The sequence below is a fragment of the Mustelus asterias genome, chromosome 23, assembly GCF_964213995.1.
Source record: "Mustelus asterias chromosome 23, sMusAst1.hap1.1, whole genome shotgun sequence".
NCBI classification, from domain to species: domain Eukaryota; kingdom Metazoa; phylum Chordata; class Chondrichthyes; order Carcharhiniformes; family Triakidae; genus Mustelus; species Mustelus asterias.
The window spans coordinates 47,120,373-47,138,210 of record NC_135823.1 but is presented as its reverse complement, the minus strand read 5'-3'; the positions used below and the strand labels follow the sequence as shown (position 1 = coordinate 47,138,210).

The 17,838-nt window shown below is 41.8% G+C and overlaps 2 protein-coding genes across 2 annotated transcripts in view; one reads left to right on the top strand and one right to left on the bottom strand.

Moving 5' to 3' along the window:
• nlrc3 (NLR family, CARD domain containing 3) overlaps positions 1-4,607 on the top strand; it is a 55,450-nt gene extending 50,843 nt beyond the window's left edge. Inside the window, exons 16-19 of the mRNA XM_078240435.1 lie at positions 510-593; positions 1,340-1,423; positions 2,860-2,943; positions 3,404-4,607. Coding sequence (XP_078096561.1) covers positions 510-593; positions 1,340-1,423; positions 2,860-2,943; positions 3,404-3,494 — 343 coding nt within the window. The 3' untranslated portion in view covers positions 3,495-4,607. The remainder of the gene's footprint in view (positions 1-509; positions 594-1,339; positions 1,424-2,859; positions 2,944-3,403) is intronic.
• A 1,294-nt stretch (positions 4,608-5,901) lies between these two features.
• LOC144510387 (dynein axonemal assembly factor 8) overlaps positions 5,902-17,838 on the bottom strand; it is a 52,532-nt gene continuing 40,595 nt past the window's right edge. The window contains exons 27-32 of the mRNA XM_078239824.1: positions 15,955-16,049; positions 14,637-14,760; positions 13,613-13,824; positions 10,171-10,256; positions 8,883-8,952; positions 5,902-7,221 (exon numbers count right to left, since the gene is read on the bottom strand). Coding sequence (XP_078095950.1) covers positions 7,144-7,221; positions 8,883-8,952; positions 10,171-10,256; positions 13,613-13,824; positions 14,637-14,760; positions 15,955-16,049 — 665 coding nt within the window. The 3' untranslated portion in view covers positions 5,902-7,143. The remainder of the gene's footprint in view (positions 7,222-8,882; positions 8,953-10,170; positions 10,257-13,612; positions 13,825-14,636; positions 14,761-15,954; positions 16,050-17,838) is intronic.

Genomic DNA, 17,838 nt, shown 5'->3' with positions numbered 1-17,838 from the left:
TGCAAATCCGGATGATATCCTTGACATTGTCGATATCCTTGGCAAGGAAGGTAAGCACACCCACAACAGGAACATATGAGTTGTAGAGATGCACAACCATCAGGTCCTGTTCTGACAGTAGAATAAACAGCAGCCTCTTGATTTTTAACACGTCTATTAAATCTCCCCTCTGCTGCAAAGAGAACAATTCCAGCTTCTCCAATCTATCCTCATAATTTGATCTTTGGGGAAGCGGTGGTGAAGTGGAGATCAGCTCTTTGTAATAGGTTTAAAATGGTGCAAGTTACATTGGATTTGAATTTGGTCTGGGAGGGAATGTTGTGTCCCTGATTTTACCATAGCTCCAATGACATTGCTGTGAAATGATAACACCCAATCCCCAAGTAATCAGACCTACTGCTGAATGTGGAGAGTGTATCCCACCACTTCCGTGATGAGTCCTGCAATTGCACTGTGTATTCAGAGAAATATGAGCCCAGGCTGTCGTTAATTGGTCTCTTTCATTCCAGTCTACAGGGAACATCAGTGGGTGTGAGAGGTGCCAAGGCCTTGGCTGATGCCTTGATGGTGAATACCAGCCTTACAACTCTGGAGTGAGTACAGTTAATGCTACTGTTGAATGTTGCCACTTACCTACATAGAGAGGACTTTTTTCTGTATGCTGTACAAGGGCTGGTTGAAACCTGGTTTGGACATTGAGCCCTGTTCCAGGCACTGGGTTACAAGCAGGAGATAATTGCCTCCAGAGAGTTTGGGGATCAGGAATTCAATTCATTATAGAAGGTTCAGGAAGTTGCTTCGGTTTCTTGGAAACCTTGGCATGGACTACTGGAAATTTGGAGAATATGTTGGGACTGATCAAGGGACATTGTCCAGTGCTGAAGGGTTGAAACCCCTGAGGATGCTAAAATTATGAAGGGAAGTTGTTGGGGGCAAGGATGACATGCAGACAGTTATGAAATAAATTCCGATTGAATATAATATGATATTTGGGGTCCTGAGAATATAAACTTGAATTCTTGAAAAATGAAGGGATTGAGTGATACGGGGAAAAGAGATAGGTGGGATTCAGGGGATATGAAAGATTGGTGGGTAGGTGGAACAGGGGGATATGGAGAGGTGGGTTGAGGGATATGGAAGGACGTAGATCAACCTTCCCCCCCAACCATCCAAGTTTATCCTAGAGTTTTGTTAGTGATTCATCACATTGTCAGAACTTTAAGAAAGTGTGTCAGTGTGTGTGTGTGTGTCTGGGTGAGTATATGCAAGTGATCATCTGTGAGAATGCCCTGACAGTGCCCAATACCTATGAATTTAGTGTGTTTCTTGTCTATTTCAGTCTTCGAGGAAACTTGGTGGGTGTGGCAGGGGCGAAGGCAATCGCCACCGGTCTGAAAGTCAATAACAGCCTCCAGACTCTCAAGTACGTCCATGTTTCATTTTAACCTGCATCCTTGGAAATGTATTTATAGTACTTGAATTAAATGCAATCATCTTAATATTATCTAGAGTAAGAGGAGTATGGGAGGTAGTGCTGGACAATCGATCCAGGGGAGTGGAGAGTGACTATGAGCAATACTGGGCATGACTTAGAGTCGGACACTTACCTACTCCACAGTGAGTTGCTTGGAAAGGACAGAGATAGTTGTTATAGCAGCAGACTGGGCAAGATTCCACAAACAGAATAAGATGAATAATTGGAAAGAGGGCCAGGATATCTGGGCCCTCTGCTCTTTGGATTGTGCCTAGAAATCCTGAGAGTTAGGTTGGGTCTCACTTTAATAAATCACAGCACCGGTGACAGTGCAGCACCGCCTCAGTACTTCACTGAAGGGTTGGCCAGGATTCTGTGTTCATCTCCTGGAGTGGCTTTCTAATTCAATGGTAAAAGTGCCACCAATCAAGTCAAGCTGATACTTGTACAAACTTGTGGACGCTTATTGTCTGTGCTTAGTCATTCTGAGGGCAGTTAAGGGTCAATAGCGTTGGAATGGAGTCATGTGCAGAGGGGAACGACATGTTCCCTTCTTTGAAGGCATTAGAGAACCTGTTGGACTGACAATCCAACAGCTTTATGATCACTTTCAGTGAAACCAACCCACAATTGATCTGATTTCTTCAAATCAGTTTCACAGCTGGTGATGTTGAAACTTGTGGCTACAGACCCAGGACTGTACCTGTTCGGCTTTTGAAATGCAATCATAACTAAATATCCTACCTGACTTGCCATAACCATGTGACCTCTGGCATGAGGAACTCTTTGCAGGCAACCATCTTACATTTGGTTCAATAAAGAGATTACTTTAGAAAGACTGTAATCTTTGAGCTCATAACAGTACCAGTTCTAAATACATGTTGGAATAGTGCAGATTAGAGGGGCTTTCGATTGGTTCCACTGGTCGGCGCAACATCGAGGGCCGAAGGGCCTGTACTGCGCTGTAATGTTCTATGTTCTATGTAGTATATTGATTACTCAATATAGAAAAACACAAAATGCTGAAAATACACAGAAACTGGGTCAGCGTCTGGAGAGACAAAAGGAAAGCTGATGTTTTGGAGTCGGAAAGCAGTTTCTGATGGGCTCTTAGAATATTCCTCAAATTCTTTATTTGACATTGAGTTGGAGACTAAAGAATTGTGGGAATTTCAGTGATGCGCAACGGAATAATCTGTGAGAGTAGAGTTTAGCCTTGTCTTAGGATCTTGAGTTCACATGGAGCAAATTAAAGCTGGAGGTCTTGGTTTAAAATCCAGTTTCAGTTTGGCTCTGAGACAAGTGATATTTCTTGGCCAGTTGGAATGCCCCTTTTCTCAGTTACTCGAATAAAGAATTCAGTTTCTGCATTTGCTGTTTTGCAGCCTTCAAGAAAATTCCTTGGGTCTGGATGGGGCAATGTGCATTGCAATTGCTCTGAAATACAACCACAGCCTCAGCCATATCAAGTATGTGTCACTTTTACTCTTGTTCTGGCCTATTTCACAGTCTGCTTTGTCCCTTTACCACACTTCGAGGTTCCCACACCAGCCAAATAGTAAAGTTACCCCCAAGTTAACAGAGGTGATTCACCAGCAACCCAGTGCATCTGCGAAGTGGTTGATATTTAGCTTGGTACCATTGTTCACTGACTCCACATGGGAGTATCATTAACATCAGGGCCAATACGATAGTTGAACAATTAGACATCAATTATAAACAACTTTTCAGGCCATGATCCTGTTTTCCTTGATGTTGTCTGAAGTAATTTTGAGCATGAACATACTTGTGACAGTGATAATATGGCGGTATCTCAATCCTCTTTCTACCTGTCACCTTGTCTCATGTCTCATTGTGATAAATTAGGTTTTTCTCCCCTTTTCAGATGCACTATGGCATTTTGACCCATTGGCTCTCTTTTTCTTACAGTCTCCAGGGCAACAGGATTGGAGAATCAGGGGCGAAGGTCATCGCCGCTGAGATCAGAAGCAAATCTCCACTTTGCGTTGTTGAAATATGAACCACAGAGTCTGGACTGGAATCCACAGCAGTATTGACCAACTCAAAGTGTCGCCTTCTTGTTCTTTACTGCAGTTACTGACGAGCTACAGTGTAGGAGGGTTCCCTCACAGGAGCGGATAACGTCTTGCAGTGGCTGTATTTGAAGTGACTGAATGCACAATAATCTACTTTAAATCCAATCTCTGTGTTCTCTAATTTCAATTACGTGGATGGATTGCAGAAACAGGTGCTGTTCTCTTTAGTGAAGAGAAAATTAAGAGATTTGACAGATGTATTCAAAATCAGTGAGGGATCTAGACAGAGCAGAGAACAGTAGTAGAGAGAAACTGTTCCTATTGGATGGGTCAAAAACTAGAGGACACTTATCTAAGGTGATTGGCAAAAGAAGTAACAACAATATAAGGATTTTTAAAAAGCAGTTAGGGCAGCTTAACTGAATGTGGCGGAGGCAGATTCACTTGTGGCTTTCAAAAGAGAATTGGATTATTATCTGAAGAGAAATAATTTGCAGGGCTATGGGGAAATAGTGGGGGAATGGCAATTGTCTAATGTCCTTTAGAGAAGGAAATATGCCATCCTTACCTGGTCTGGCCTATTTGTGACGCCAGATCCAAAGCAATGTGGTTGACACTTAAATGTCCTCTGAAATGGGCTAGCAAGCCACTCAGTTCAAGGGCAAATGCTGGCTCAGCCACTGATACCCACATCCCATGAATGAATAAAAAAGTTTGCTCTTCAGAGAGCCAGATGGACACACGAGCATCGAATGGCCTCTTTCTGTGCTGTAACCATTCTATGACTCCATTGTAAGTGGAGCTGATCACTAACTCCTGATGGACAAGACTCACAAATTGCAGACAGTTGCCTATAATCCCCTGGTCGATCTAACGTAGGCCATTTCACCATCTCCTTCCATTAATTATGCAGCTTTCTGTAAACTCAGCAACTGCAGTGTCCTGACCAATTATTGTGTGATCAAGCTGTGCGGGGTAGCAGAATAGGTAGGAGGCTTGTATGGATTGCCATTCTGTTTGTATATATGTTATTTACAGTATAAATTTATATTTATCTTTTCTCAGAAAATACACCAATAAAAATGATTTGACCATTTAAGTATTTGGGTTTGGGATTGGTGGCAATGGTTTTCAGTTTCTGTTTCATGGTACCTACTTCCTTCAGCCAACAGATATTCTGCCTATCTGGTCAAACTACAGTAGGGAAAATAATTCAGAATGCTAGAACTCCAAAACTACAGCTGTGTTTCTGCCCCATGTCCCTTATGTGAATAACTGCAAAGGAAATGTCTCAGGATGAATCATCAGCAGACAATGAGCCAAAATGCCAATGAGAAGAGCACACATGAATTAATGACTTGTAAATAATGGTATTTTAGTCAGTACAAAATTGGATAACAATATGATTGAGACCTAGGGTTAAATGTGCACAATTGTTGAAGGTGTCAAGGCAGAGCAAGGTTGAAAAGGGTAACGAGGTATTTGGGATCCTAGGCTTTATAAATAGAGGCTTTGCATCTTTTGAAATGGTATTTTTGATATGTTACACTTCACTTCCTCTGTGTGCCCTTCCCAAAAATACAGATGAAAAACCAGGAATGTTTGATAATTTCAAAGGCCATGATCATGTGAAAGAGAACAATCCTGTGGTTCAAATAAGCCCATTTGTCCCTGTACATGTGGAAGGATCTGCTTCCTCAATAAGAGATTACTGGAATAAATTATGGGCTTGGATATGTTGCAACGTACTGGAATTCAGGCCTGTGTGGTTAATACGATGAGGTTGTAAGAGGGATAGTGTGTGCCTCAGTGGATGGAAGGGTAATGTAGATCCCAGATCCCCCACAACCACCATGCACCCTCCCCACCACCCCCAATGATGCAAGCCATCCCTAAAAAAAAGCGCTAATTTTGAAGATCAGCACTGCAGTCCAGATAAAATTCATAACTTCTCCAATTGCAACTCAGTAATTGCACAGTAACTGAAAGCTCAGGATTAACCAAGGCCACGGCTGCAGTACTCAAGTTATACCAAATCTTTCCTGCTGCACTGTGACAATCATAGAATCCTTACAATGCAGAAGGAGGCCATTTGGCCCAACTCTCTGACAGAGCATCTCCCCCAAGCTCTTTCTCCCATCCTATCTGTGTAAACCCACACATTTACCATGAATAATTAATCTAACCTACACATCTTGGGACTGTGGGAGAGAACCAGAGCATCCGGGGGAACCCCAAGCAGACACAGGGAGAACATGCAAACTCCACACAGTCACTCAAGGCCAAAATTGAACCCGGGTCCCTGGCACTGTGAGGCAGCAGTGCTAACCATTGTGCCACCGTGCCGCCCCAATGTGTAGGACTAACGGATTGGAATGAAACTAGCACACTACAAAGCAACATGCTGAGATTTATTTTGCTCCCGAGGTGTCAATAGAAGATAAAGAAAAATTTACAGCAAAAATATTTAATATATATTTACCAGGACAGTAGCATTTGTTTCATTTGGGTCTCTAGTTGGAAATTATGAAATCAGAAGCATAAAATAAACTCTGAATAAATACAATTAAAACCAGTTTGCAAGAGACACATTTATCTGTAAAATGGAATTTGCTTTTATATTTGAGGCTGCTAATTCAGGTGGAATAGGCTGGTGAATTCCTATATCTTACCCTGCACAGGGCAGTGTTAAGTTTATACTGAATAGAAACTTGAACCCAAACTGCTTACTTTGTTCCAAAGTGACTCCCAAGCCAGACAATTTCCAATGTGACTTGTGTTATACGTAGAGACACTGAGCATCTGTCATCTATGTTGAGGCTGGGGTTATGGGCTTAATGTAGCTGCTTAGATTGAGCTGAAGGAAAACCTTTCTATCCTAAAGAACCAATGCCTGGCACAGCCCTGAATCTGATATGGATGTGTGCCTGAAGGAATCAGAGAACTTACAGCTCACAGGTTCTGCTTTTAATTGGATTCATGTCTCCATCTTTGCTGCAGAATAGGAAGAAGTTGAATGTAATGATATCTACCCCGATACACAATCTGTAGGCTGATACAGTTGGCCAGCTATGGCTTTGGAGTCAACTGCCAACATGTTAAATTGACATTCACTCACCAGTTCTTATCCAGGCTTCCAGAGGAAGCAGATTGAGTTGATTGTGTTACACTAGGGGGCAAGACTATCTAGTGAACATGGTTCTGTCGTCCAGTCTGAATCCATATTGTCAGCAGCTGGGGAGAAGGCAGAGCTTTTATCCTTTAGCACATTCACAAGGAGACTATGGGGAGAAACCAACAGGATTGGAGATGAAATAAGATTCTGTAGAAAACTTCAAAGAAATGGTTTAATCAGATTCCATCCTGAGAAGTAAGCAGCACCGGCCAACTATAGTTCAAGCTGTTTTGTCAGGACTATTTCAATACACAGCAAATGAGTGACTACAGAATAATAAATATGGAAAGAAAAAATTTCAAACATGGAAACAAAAAATCAAAAATTGAGAAAAAAATTCTAAATTGTATTTTGCTGTTTTGATTCCTGCCCCACCTCTCTCTGAAATAGCAGCAATTTGTTGTGTTAGGAGTTCAGAGCTATGGAGGTGATGATGTAAATACTGTTAGAGCAGCAGGTTAAGAATCTTGGAGCACGATCTGATGAATACTTTGAGGAGCAAGGGTGTCGAACAGACAGCTGACCAAGTGTTCCACCTGTTCAAGAAATAAAGGTTAAGAAGAGTAATCAGTCACCTCATAAATCACAGGAATAAGGTACAAGGAGTAATCATTCACCCCGTAAATCCGTTCTCACTGCCCCTCTCCACAACTCCCTCCGAATTGTCTGTTCACTTGTGAACATGTCTTGCCATCAATTAAGCATATGGATGACTATATCCAAATTGTGGTCTTAATGGAAATCTGAATGAGGGGTTGATGACAATTTTCCCCTATGCCTTCCACCACTTGCTTTGACCAGATTCTGTGCAGTGGCACTGTGGCATTTAACACCAAATAACACCTAATCCACTGGCACTTTATCCTCCTTTGAGCATTTCCAACTCTCTCGCCCCTCTATTTCCCAGGTAAAATATAAAATATTTGCACCAAGGTATCTTCACTGCTTTCCTCCCTCAGCCTCAGCACTGACAGACTTCTTGGTGGTTCCAACCTTCATCTCAATTTATTGTGCACTCTCTCCTCTGAGTTTACTGCCTTCTTATCCTTTCTAAATCTCTCCCTCCATGTAAACTCCCTAGCTCTGGAATCCCCTTGCTATTTTACATGGCCCCACTACTCCCATTTTTTATTCATTCGTGGGACATGGGCATCGCTGGCTTTGCTAGCATTTATTGCCATCCCTAGTTACCCTTGGAAGGCAGTTGAGAGTCAACCACATTGCTGTGGCTTTGGAGTCACATGTAGGCCAGATCGGGTAAGGACAGCAGATTTCCTTCTCTAAAGGAGATTAGTGAACCAGATGGGTTTTTCCAACAATCGACAATGGTTTCATAGTAGACTAATTCCAGATTTTTTTTATTGAATTCAAATTCCACCATCTGCCATGGCAGGATTCGAACCTGGGGTCCCCAGAACATTAGCCGGGTTTCTGGATGAATAGTCCAGTGATAATGCCACTAGGTCAGCGCCTAAGGGCTGAAGAGCATAGCCATCGTCATGCACTTCAATTCCTAAGGCCCTAAACAGTGGAATTCCTTCCCTAATCCTCTCTTCCTCTCTATTTTTCTCCCTTCCTTTAAGACACTCCTTAAGACCCATTTATTTTTCCAAGTTTTTTTGTCACCTGCCCCATATCTCCTTATGTCCATCAATGTCACATTTTGCTTTATAAGGCTTCTGTGAACCACCATGGAACATTTAATTACATTAATGATGAACTCTAAGTACAAATTGTTGTTGTAAGCCACAGGACTGGGGTTCAGGAAGCAATTTCCTTGCTCATTGAGGTTGTAGTGGTTACATAGGCAGTTCAGTAAATCTTTGCTTTAGCTTTTACTGCCATTACTGTGAAACCGAAACTGAGCTTCCTTTGTGATTGTTTCAAAATTAGAATAAATGAAACTAAGTTAAATTGTTTCAACTGTTTGGTTCAAATTAGGATTTATTAAGTTATTGAAAATCTCCGTACAGTTCAGGCAGAAAATGACTAGCACAGCCCTGTCCCACTCCATAAACAATAGTTAAAGTAGAAAAGTCTTTTGTTATTTTACATAAAATATAATATTCATAAGTGAATACATTTTACATCATTATCAAAAAGAACAGAACAGGCAAATTGTGTGAAAGTTCTACAATGTGGGTGAGTGTAACATGTGAGGGGCAGCATGCAGGAAGCTACTGGACTGAGTACTTGCCTGTGACTCATTCTTCGGGTAGATGAAATACTGCAGGCAATCCTCAAGCTCCAGTTTGTCCCAAGGAAGGCTGAAATAGACAGGGGCAGTTGATTTTCGAACTCTATCATATGCATTTAAATTATTTATGAAAAGAATTAAACATTTCTCTAAACTTTTCCACTCCTGGGTTTTTTAGCTTCCTATATCTAAGAATGTTTGACAACACAACTTACAATTTTTATTCATTAAATACAAGAAGTCCATTGGGAAAATCAGATGCTCCGACAACACTTCCTGCAGCACATATACCCATTTCTCTCATGTTGATGTTTTAGTGATTTTGCTGATGTAAAGGTATTGGGATAGATTTGAACTATTGAATGGTCAGCTGCTAGTAGTGCTGATTGTTGGCTTGCTTCATGTTCAGGCCCAGGTTGGATATACCAAATGGTGGAATGGTGCCAAAATGACTTCACGTCACAGCTTGCCAACTCAGTGTTTGGAGGCCCATATCCTGACTTGACCTGGGTGGGGCAGGGGGTGATTGCAATGTGCTGGCAGACCACATTATTTGTGTGGCATCCCTCATCCTCCTCGCCCCTCAATAGTGATTAAAAACTTTCTGGCTGCCCTTGAGCTGTCAGGTATGCTTGGTGGAGTGAACTCAGTGCAAGGTCTGCCCAGTTGAGTCCCAAAATGACAATTGGGATCCCATGCATGTCACCCTGATTTTTTGGGGGATTGGGAGAGGATTATACCCGGCTTTGGACAGTGTGAGGAGATTAGAAAGAGAGAGAAGACAGTGATTCTGTTGTAAGATAAACTGACAATGCTAAAATGAGCCCAGCCCTGGACACTGAAACAAGACATTCTGGAGAATGGCAATTATCACAGATAACAAATGGAAATGAGTTGTTGCAACTACAGAAGGTTCAGAACAATTGCATTTGATGGGTGGAGAGGTGAACCTCTGTGAATCAGTGAGAGCAATTGCCTATGCTAGAAACTGTTAGAATACAATAATGGTATTTCTAGGCTAAATCGGGTAACATCCATCTGAAACGATAGTCTTAAATGAAGGAACATTCACACTAAACCAAACTTCACAGGAAATACTGAGGGAATAACACTGCTAATTTTTCTTTTGACTTTTGACAAATGGAAAAGTACTCATCTTGCAGAATCCCGCCTCTTGTCTTTCCATCCACCTTTCTTATGAAATAACCCAAGGTATATTTATAAGGATACACCGGTACATAAGGTACATTTATAAGGATGCAACTAAAGATGTGACAGATTTACTCACCTAGTCAGCAGTGTAGTAAAGCAGCAGACTCCGTTATCTCTCTCCAAAGCCAGCATCAAGCAAGGACTGCAGGTGAGCAGTGAACACTGGGGAAAAAAAATCGCAGGTATAGATTTCTGACAAAGAGATAGCTTGAAATAAAAATACACATAACTGTCCACTGCTACACTCCTCCCCATACACACTGAGGACAGTGTGTATGAATAGGTAGATAAAAATAGATAAAGTGAAAAAACCTAGTATGTGCAATACTGTATGTGGTGAACTACCCAACTGCATGAACTGCCTGGCTCAGTGTCTGTCCCTGTTAACAGCAGACTACCTTGGCTGGGTTCTAACATCTTCTCTCTATTCAATGTCTTGTTGCCAACATAACTGTGAACCTAAGGGTGCATACAGAACAGCAAGAGAAGAACAGTGACAATTAACTAAAGATACACAATTGTGTAAACTCTTATCAAGCAACAAATTGACTATACATAATAGTTGGAAGGATAGAATTAAAAATAAAAATGCTAAACTTGTTTCAAGCCTGAGTTAGACTACTTGGAGTAGTGTGTACAGTTCTGGTCACCATATTATACAAAGAAAATAAAGGCACTAGAGTGAGTGAAAAATGATTTCATAGATAGAATTCATAGAAACCCTACAGTGCAGAAGGAGGCCATTCGGCCCATCGAGTCTGCATCGACCACAATCCCACCCAGGCCCTACCCCCACATATTTACCCGCTAATCCCTCTAACGTACGCATCCCAGGACTCTAAGGGGCAATTTTTAACCTGGCCAATCAACCTAACCCGCACATCTTTGGACTGTGGGAGGAAACCGGAGCACCCGGAGGAAACCCACGCAGACACGAGGAGAATGTGCAAACTCCACACAGACAGTGACCGAGCCGGGAATCGAACCCGGGACCCTGGAGCTGTGAAGCAGCAGTGCTAACCACTGTGCTACCGTGCCGCCCTTTAGAAAGATGATATCAGAAATATGAGATTATAACAAACAAGAAACGATTAACAGGCTGGATCTCACTTTTCTTCCAAAGAGAAGGATGAGGTGACCTAATGGAACTTTTCAAAATTATGAAAGGTCTGATAGATTCGATATGGAATATTTCCATTAGTGGGTATGGGCTAACTAGAGGTCATTAATATAAAATAAAACAGCAAGAAATTAAATATAGAATTCAGTAGAAAGTTCTTCACCCATAGAGGATGATAATATGGAACCCACTACAACAGCTTGAGGCAAATAGCATTAATCCATATAAGGGATGTGCAGGATAAGCACCTGAAGAAGAAAGAAAGGAATAGAACAGTGGTTCCCAAATGGCGAGTCATGACTCCAAATGGAATTGTAGGCAGCGAATGGGGTCACAAGAACCAATCATAAGTAGAACTCTGGACAATGGGCGTTTTGATTGACTACGGCAGCTTTCATTAGGCAAGCTCTGACGTAACTATGCATCTATCTAAATATAGTAAGAAGTCTCACAACACCAGGTTAAAGTCCAACAGGTTTATTTGGTAGCAAATACCTGTTGGACTTTAACCTGGTGTTGTGAAACTTCTTACTGTGTTCACCCCAGTCCAACGCCGGCATCTCCACATCATGTCTATCTAAATATGTCAGAGATTCTCCGGAGAAGCATCTCAGAGCAGAGGTGATGGAGGTTGATGCAGATTTAGCAACCACTGGCAGACGAGTCACTGCGGGCACAGGATTTTCATCACAAATGTTCATATTTATATATATATATAATATATGTGTGTGTGTGAACTTTAATAATTATATACAGCATGTTTTATTGCTGTTTTGTTTGTCTGGGGTTGTGCTAATTTACATGTTAAAGTGGAGTCATATTGGAAAATAGCTTTAGAAGTGCTGGAATGGAAGGATAATACCAATAATATGTTTAGACGAGGAAAGATTGTAGGAGGCTCGAGTGGAGCATAAACATCAGCAATGGACTGGACAGGCCGAAAGGCCTGTTTCTATGTTATAGAATCTGTTACAGATTCTATAACATAGAAACAGGCCTTTTGGCCTGTCCAGAATCTGTTACAGATTCTATGCAATTCAAAAAGATCTTGCCTGATAGGTGCAATCACACAGTACAGTACACAGAGACATAGTACAGGAAAGAGATAGAGAATCTGGTGAACTGGTATGATGACAATAATCTTTCCCTCAATGTCAACAAAACAAAGGAGATAGTCATCGACTTCAGGAAGTGTAGTGGCGGTCATGCCCCTGTCTACAGCAATGGGGACAAAGTAGAAATCATCGAGAGCATCAAGTTTTTAAGTGTCCAGATCACCAATAACCTGTCCTGGTCCCTCCATGCAGACGCTGTTGTTAAGAAAGCCCACCAAAGCTTCTACTTTCTCAGGAGACTAAGGAAATTTTGCATGTCCACTACAACTCTCACCAACTTCTACAGATTCTTTCTGGTTGTATCACAGCTTTATATGGCCCCTGCTCTGTCCAAGATCACAATAAACTACAAAGAGTTGTGAACGAAGCCCAGGCTATCACTCAAACCAGCCTTCCATCCATTGACACTGTCTACACTTTCTGCTGCCTCAGAAAAGCAGCCAGCATAATCAAGGACCCCACGCACCCCATACATACTCTCTTCCACTTTCTTCCATTGGGAAAAAGATACAAAAGTCTGAGGACATGTACCAAACGACTCAAAAACAGCTTGTTCCCAGCTGCCATCAGACTTTTGAATGGAACTACTTTGCATTAAGTTGATCTTTCTCTACACCCTAGCTATGACTGTAACACTTCATTCTGCACTCTCTCCTTTCCTTCCCGATGTAAGGTATGCTTTGTATAGCGCGCAAGAAACAATACTTTTCACTGTATGCTAATACATGTGACAATAATAAATCAGATCAATTCAAATCAATGGAAATGAGGCAGTAATGAAAAACGCAGTGTAAATAATAGTCTTTCTGAAAGCTCCCCTGTGATTATTGTATGACTGTTTTCACTTATTTCCTCACTTCCTTTCTTACACACTGCATAAAGGCCTGATATTCTACACAGGCAATTCTAGTGGGGTAAGTATAAGTAAATTGCAAATATATTTCCCAGCAATTTTCCAATTATTAATTCGAATGAAGCACAAGTTCACTGCCTGTGTAGAATATCAGGCCTTTATGCAGTTTGATGCAGTTTGTAAGAAAGGAAGTGAGAAAATAAGTGAAAACAGTCATACAATAATCACTGGGGAGCTTTCAGAAAGACTATTATTTACACTGCGTTTTTCATTACTGCCTCATTTCCATTGATTTGACTTGATCTGATTTATTACTGTCACATGTATTAGTATACAGTGAAAAGTATCGTTTCTTGCGCGCTATATATAATTAAAAATGTGCTCAGTATTCGTGTGAATGCCCCTGAGAGGATCAGCGAGAGTGGCATACTGTAGCTGAGGTGTTGTCCACAGTGATGAGCTCTGCCACATGCTGAGCCTGTGATTGGTCCAGGACACTCATCCTTGCCCCCATCAACTGATAACCACAGCTTTCCAGCTGGTCCAGCACTTCAATATAGGGTGCGTTGTGGCATCTCCTGATGAGTGGAGAGGGCAGCAGCAGGCACATGGTCTGGCAAAGTGGTCTGGGCATCAGCAGGTCTGTGGGACAAAGAAAAAGAGAAGGCAGCAGATTAAATCTGATTTAATGTTAGAAAACTGAGATTTCAAATGTGAAGTTCCAATTTCAGACAATGCAAGACCTGGGAATATGATGGGAGATGCACAGGAAGCTAGAATTAGAGGAACGCAGATGTTGGAGGATTATGGGGATGGAGGAAAGGCCATGAAGGGATTTGAAAACAAGGATGAGAATTATAAAATCAAGACATTGCTTGACTGGGAGTTGATGTAGGTTAGTGAGCAGAGAAGGAATAGAGCAATGTGAATTGCTTCAAGTTAAGACATGGGTAGCAGAGTTTTAAAATGACCTCAAAGGCAAGATCTCCATCAATCAGATATATACAATTCCCAGATGAGGGCACCTCACTATAGTTTCCACCCTCACTTACTGGCAACATTATTTGCAATACTGGATGGTTTTGTTTTTGAGGGAAAGTGCTGTGGTACTGGTTGGTATTATTATTGGCAGGTATTGTTAACGATGGAGGGGTTGTGATACAGGCTGGTATTGTCACTGAGGGAAGGGCTGTGGTTCAGGCTAGTATTGCTACTATGAAGGAAGGGTTTTGCAGTAGTTGGTATGGTTACTGAATGACGGGGCTTTGCTCGTGATTTCTGAACTGTTCCCAAGTTAGTTGACAGCATCAATAATTCTTTTGTGGATATTAGTGTCAATGGTAAATAATTTGAAGGTAGATGTAATATTTACTGTGAAGGGTCCTAATATTGTGACTGGGACTGAGAGTTTGGAGCTCTGATTTATTCAGGCTAGGACATATTTCAAGGAATACCTTGCTGCTGCTGCTGCCATGTGGGAGCTCCTGAATCCAAGTGGGTGAGAGTTAAAGACCTGACCAGTTTGCGTTTTTTTGGGAACTCAGGGCTGATGAGCCAGTCCTTTCTGTTATTGTCAATCTGCAAACAAAAATTGAAGATTTGAGGAATGTATTAAAATGACAGCTAGGGAAAGTTAAAGGTGCAGTATTGTTACCCAGGGGTCCTGGGAGGTCCTTATCCTTTTCTAGTGAGGTTACTCGAGGGTTCTAGGATGTCCTAATGTTTTCTCAGTGGTCCTACCTGAGGGTCCCATGATGTCCCGGTGCTTTTCCAGTTCTTCTGTGCCTATCAGATGAAGTGGCATGTTCCTGACTTCCTGCCTCATTTAGTTGTCATGTGACCACTGTGCACCTTCAAGGTCACTAACAGGCTCTGGGGCTTTCCAGGCCCCAATGGGCAAATCAGGAGAGCTGCTGCATCCCAATTTTATCTCAATGGTCAGACTCAAGGCCTAGGCAGGGGCTTGGTCTATACCTAATGTGCCTGGGCTTTAAGGAACTGTCATGCAGAGAGAGAGGTGACATTAGCATTAAACTGTGACAAGCCAAACACATCCTACACATTGTTATCTTTAAATTAAATTAAGATGTTGATTTAGGAAGACTTTGTGTTTATGAAAGTGAAACTCAAAGAAGTCTGCTTATAAGACAAGTCATATGATACCAGGTCTCCCCTACGATTTTACTGCACTTAGAGGCAGAGGCACTTCGTCAACAGATCTAGTAAGAATATTGAGATGAACCTGGCAAATCCTCTAGAATTTATGGCGGGAATGTCTACATCACTGAAGACGCTGGAAACATGGTTGGGAGTTTGCCAAGCAAGACGGAAGACAGCCATAGGAACCAATGCTACTTTCCCTCCTCCAGAGAGCATGAGGCCACTAATAGTGTTAGCAGCTGCTGCTACTTACAAAAGTATTTCTTCCTCAACTTTGTTTTGGGCTACTGATCCCAGCTTGAACCTGCAGGTGGGCTCATGTACACCTGGTGAGATGAGGTGCATCTTTTATGATGCCACTCTGTGTTCTACATGGAGCCAGAGCATGGGAACTCCCAATTTAGGGGCTTCCCATGCTTACTCCAATGGTTTTGGAAAAACTAAGCGAGTACAGCCCGACTACGTTTAGATCATTTCCCTTTTTTTCACAGGAGGTGTCACACTGAATTACATAGGACATAGCACAGATGTGTAATGCCATATAAACATATAGCTTTACAAAATAATGGGGCATCTGGAACATATTTCTTCAGAACAAATGTCAGGTTTTACCTGCTCTTCCTGCATCATTTGTGACCCTTCACAGCAAAGTCCTTCTGGGAAAAATGTCTTCACATCCCGGATTGCTGTGACAAAGGATGAGGAACCTGTAAAGGAAAGAATTAAACACAGAGAAAGTACAAAATTCATCCAATAAATTTCCATTATCTATAATACATCATGTGGAGATGCTGGTGTTGGACTGGGGTGGACAAGATGGGAGGGCACATGACACCAGGTTATAGTCCAACAGGCTTTCTGAGCACTGCTCCTTCTTCAGGTGAAGTGGAGTGAGGTGCGCAGGCACAGAATATATAGGCGGAGTGATGATAGCCCGACACTAACAGGTAATCAAGAGTGTCAAAGGATAAATACAGACAGTGTAGGGCAGTGTAGGCTGGCTGAATAACAAGTCTTTACAAGTAATCACGAGTGGTAATAGAGAAATGCAAGCAGTTAAGTATAATCAGTATGTGTAAAGTGTCGACAGGCTGTAGAACAAGTGAAGGGATGATCAAAGAGCCGATAATTTAAGGCAGAGAGATAATTACAAACAATCAGAGTAAGATGGTGCTAAACACGATGCAAACTAATTCAGTCAGAGAGATCATCACCCGGAATCAAGGTGTGCATGGTATCAAAACAGGACAGTCAGGGAGAATTTTCCCCCACAGAACAGTATGGAGGGGTTACATGTAGCACGACATGAACCCGAGATCATGGTTAAGGCCATCCTCATGAGTGCGGAACTTGGCTATCAGTTTCTGCTCGGCGATTCTGCGTTGTCATGATCTTGGGTTCATGTCACGCTCCATGTAACCCCACCATACTGTTCTGTGGGGGAAAAATCTCCCTGACTGTATTGTTTTGACACCATGCACACCTTGATTCCGGGTGATGATCTCTCTGACTGAATTAGTTTGTACAGTGTTTAGCACCATTTTACCCTTTGATTGTTTGTAATTATCTCTCTGCCTTAAGTTATCGGCAGTTAGGTCATCTCTTCACTTGTCATACAGCCTGTCGACACTTTACACATACTGATTATACTTAACTGCTTGCGTTTATCTATTACCACTCGTGATTACTTGTAAAGTTTATTATTCAGCCAGCCTACATTGCACCACACTGTCGGTACTTATCCTTTGACACTCTAGATTACCAGTTAACGTCGGGCTATCGTCACTCTGCCTATTGACAAAGGAGCAGCGCTCCAAAAGTTTGTGATTTCAAATAAACATGTTGGATTATAACCTGGTGTTGTGAGAGCCCTCATCTCATACATTGAACTCAGTCCTCTTTTGCGTCTCATGTCCTGCCTCTAGGGAGCACCTCGCTAGGATTTTCCAACTTCAAATGAGCAACTCCAAAGGATGGGAAATCCTAATCAAACTGTAAGGATATCTTCTATGAGCATTCCAGTTCATTACTCTAGAATCCCTGACTACATCACACAAATATAACAATGATACTGAACATATGCACAAAAAGTATACAAGTCCTAACGATGTTCTCTCAAAGCTTTGTCACATGTTCTCACATATTAACTTTTCAGTTCAGGGTTATAAATACTAAACACTACTGAATTCGGATATACCTGACAGAATTCTGCAAAATTGACATACTTACAACTGCCAATTTGTATCACGAGCTTGACTATGCTCTCTAGCACTGACCTCATGGAGTTTGTGGCATGTGTCGGGTGGGTTTCCCATTCCCATTGGAAGAGGGATAATATCGTAACATTTACTGGTCATCTGTTTAGCCCCATAAATTATAATGTGTTAGTCCAGTATTGAGCTGTTCTTCTTAGAGAAGAGATGATTAAGAGGAGATTTGATACAGATGTTCAAAATGATGAGGAGTCCTACAGTGTAGATAGGGAGAAACCCTTCT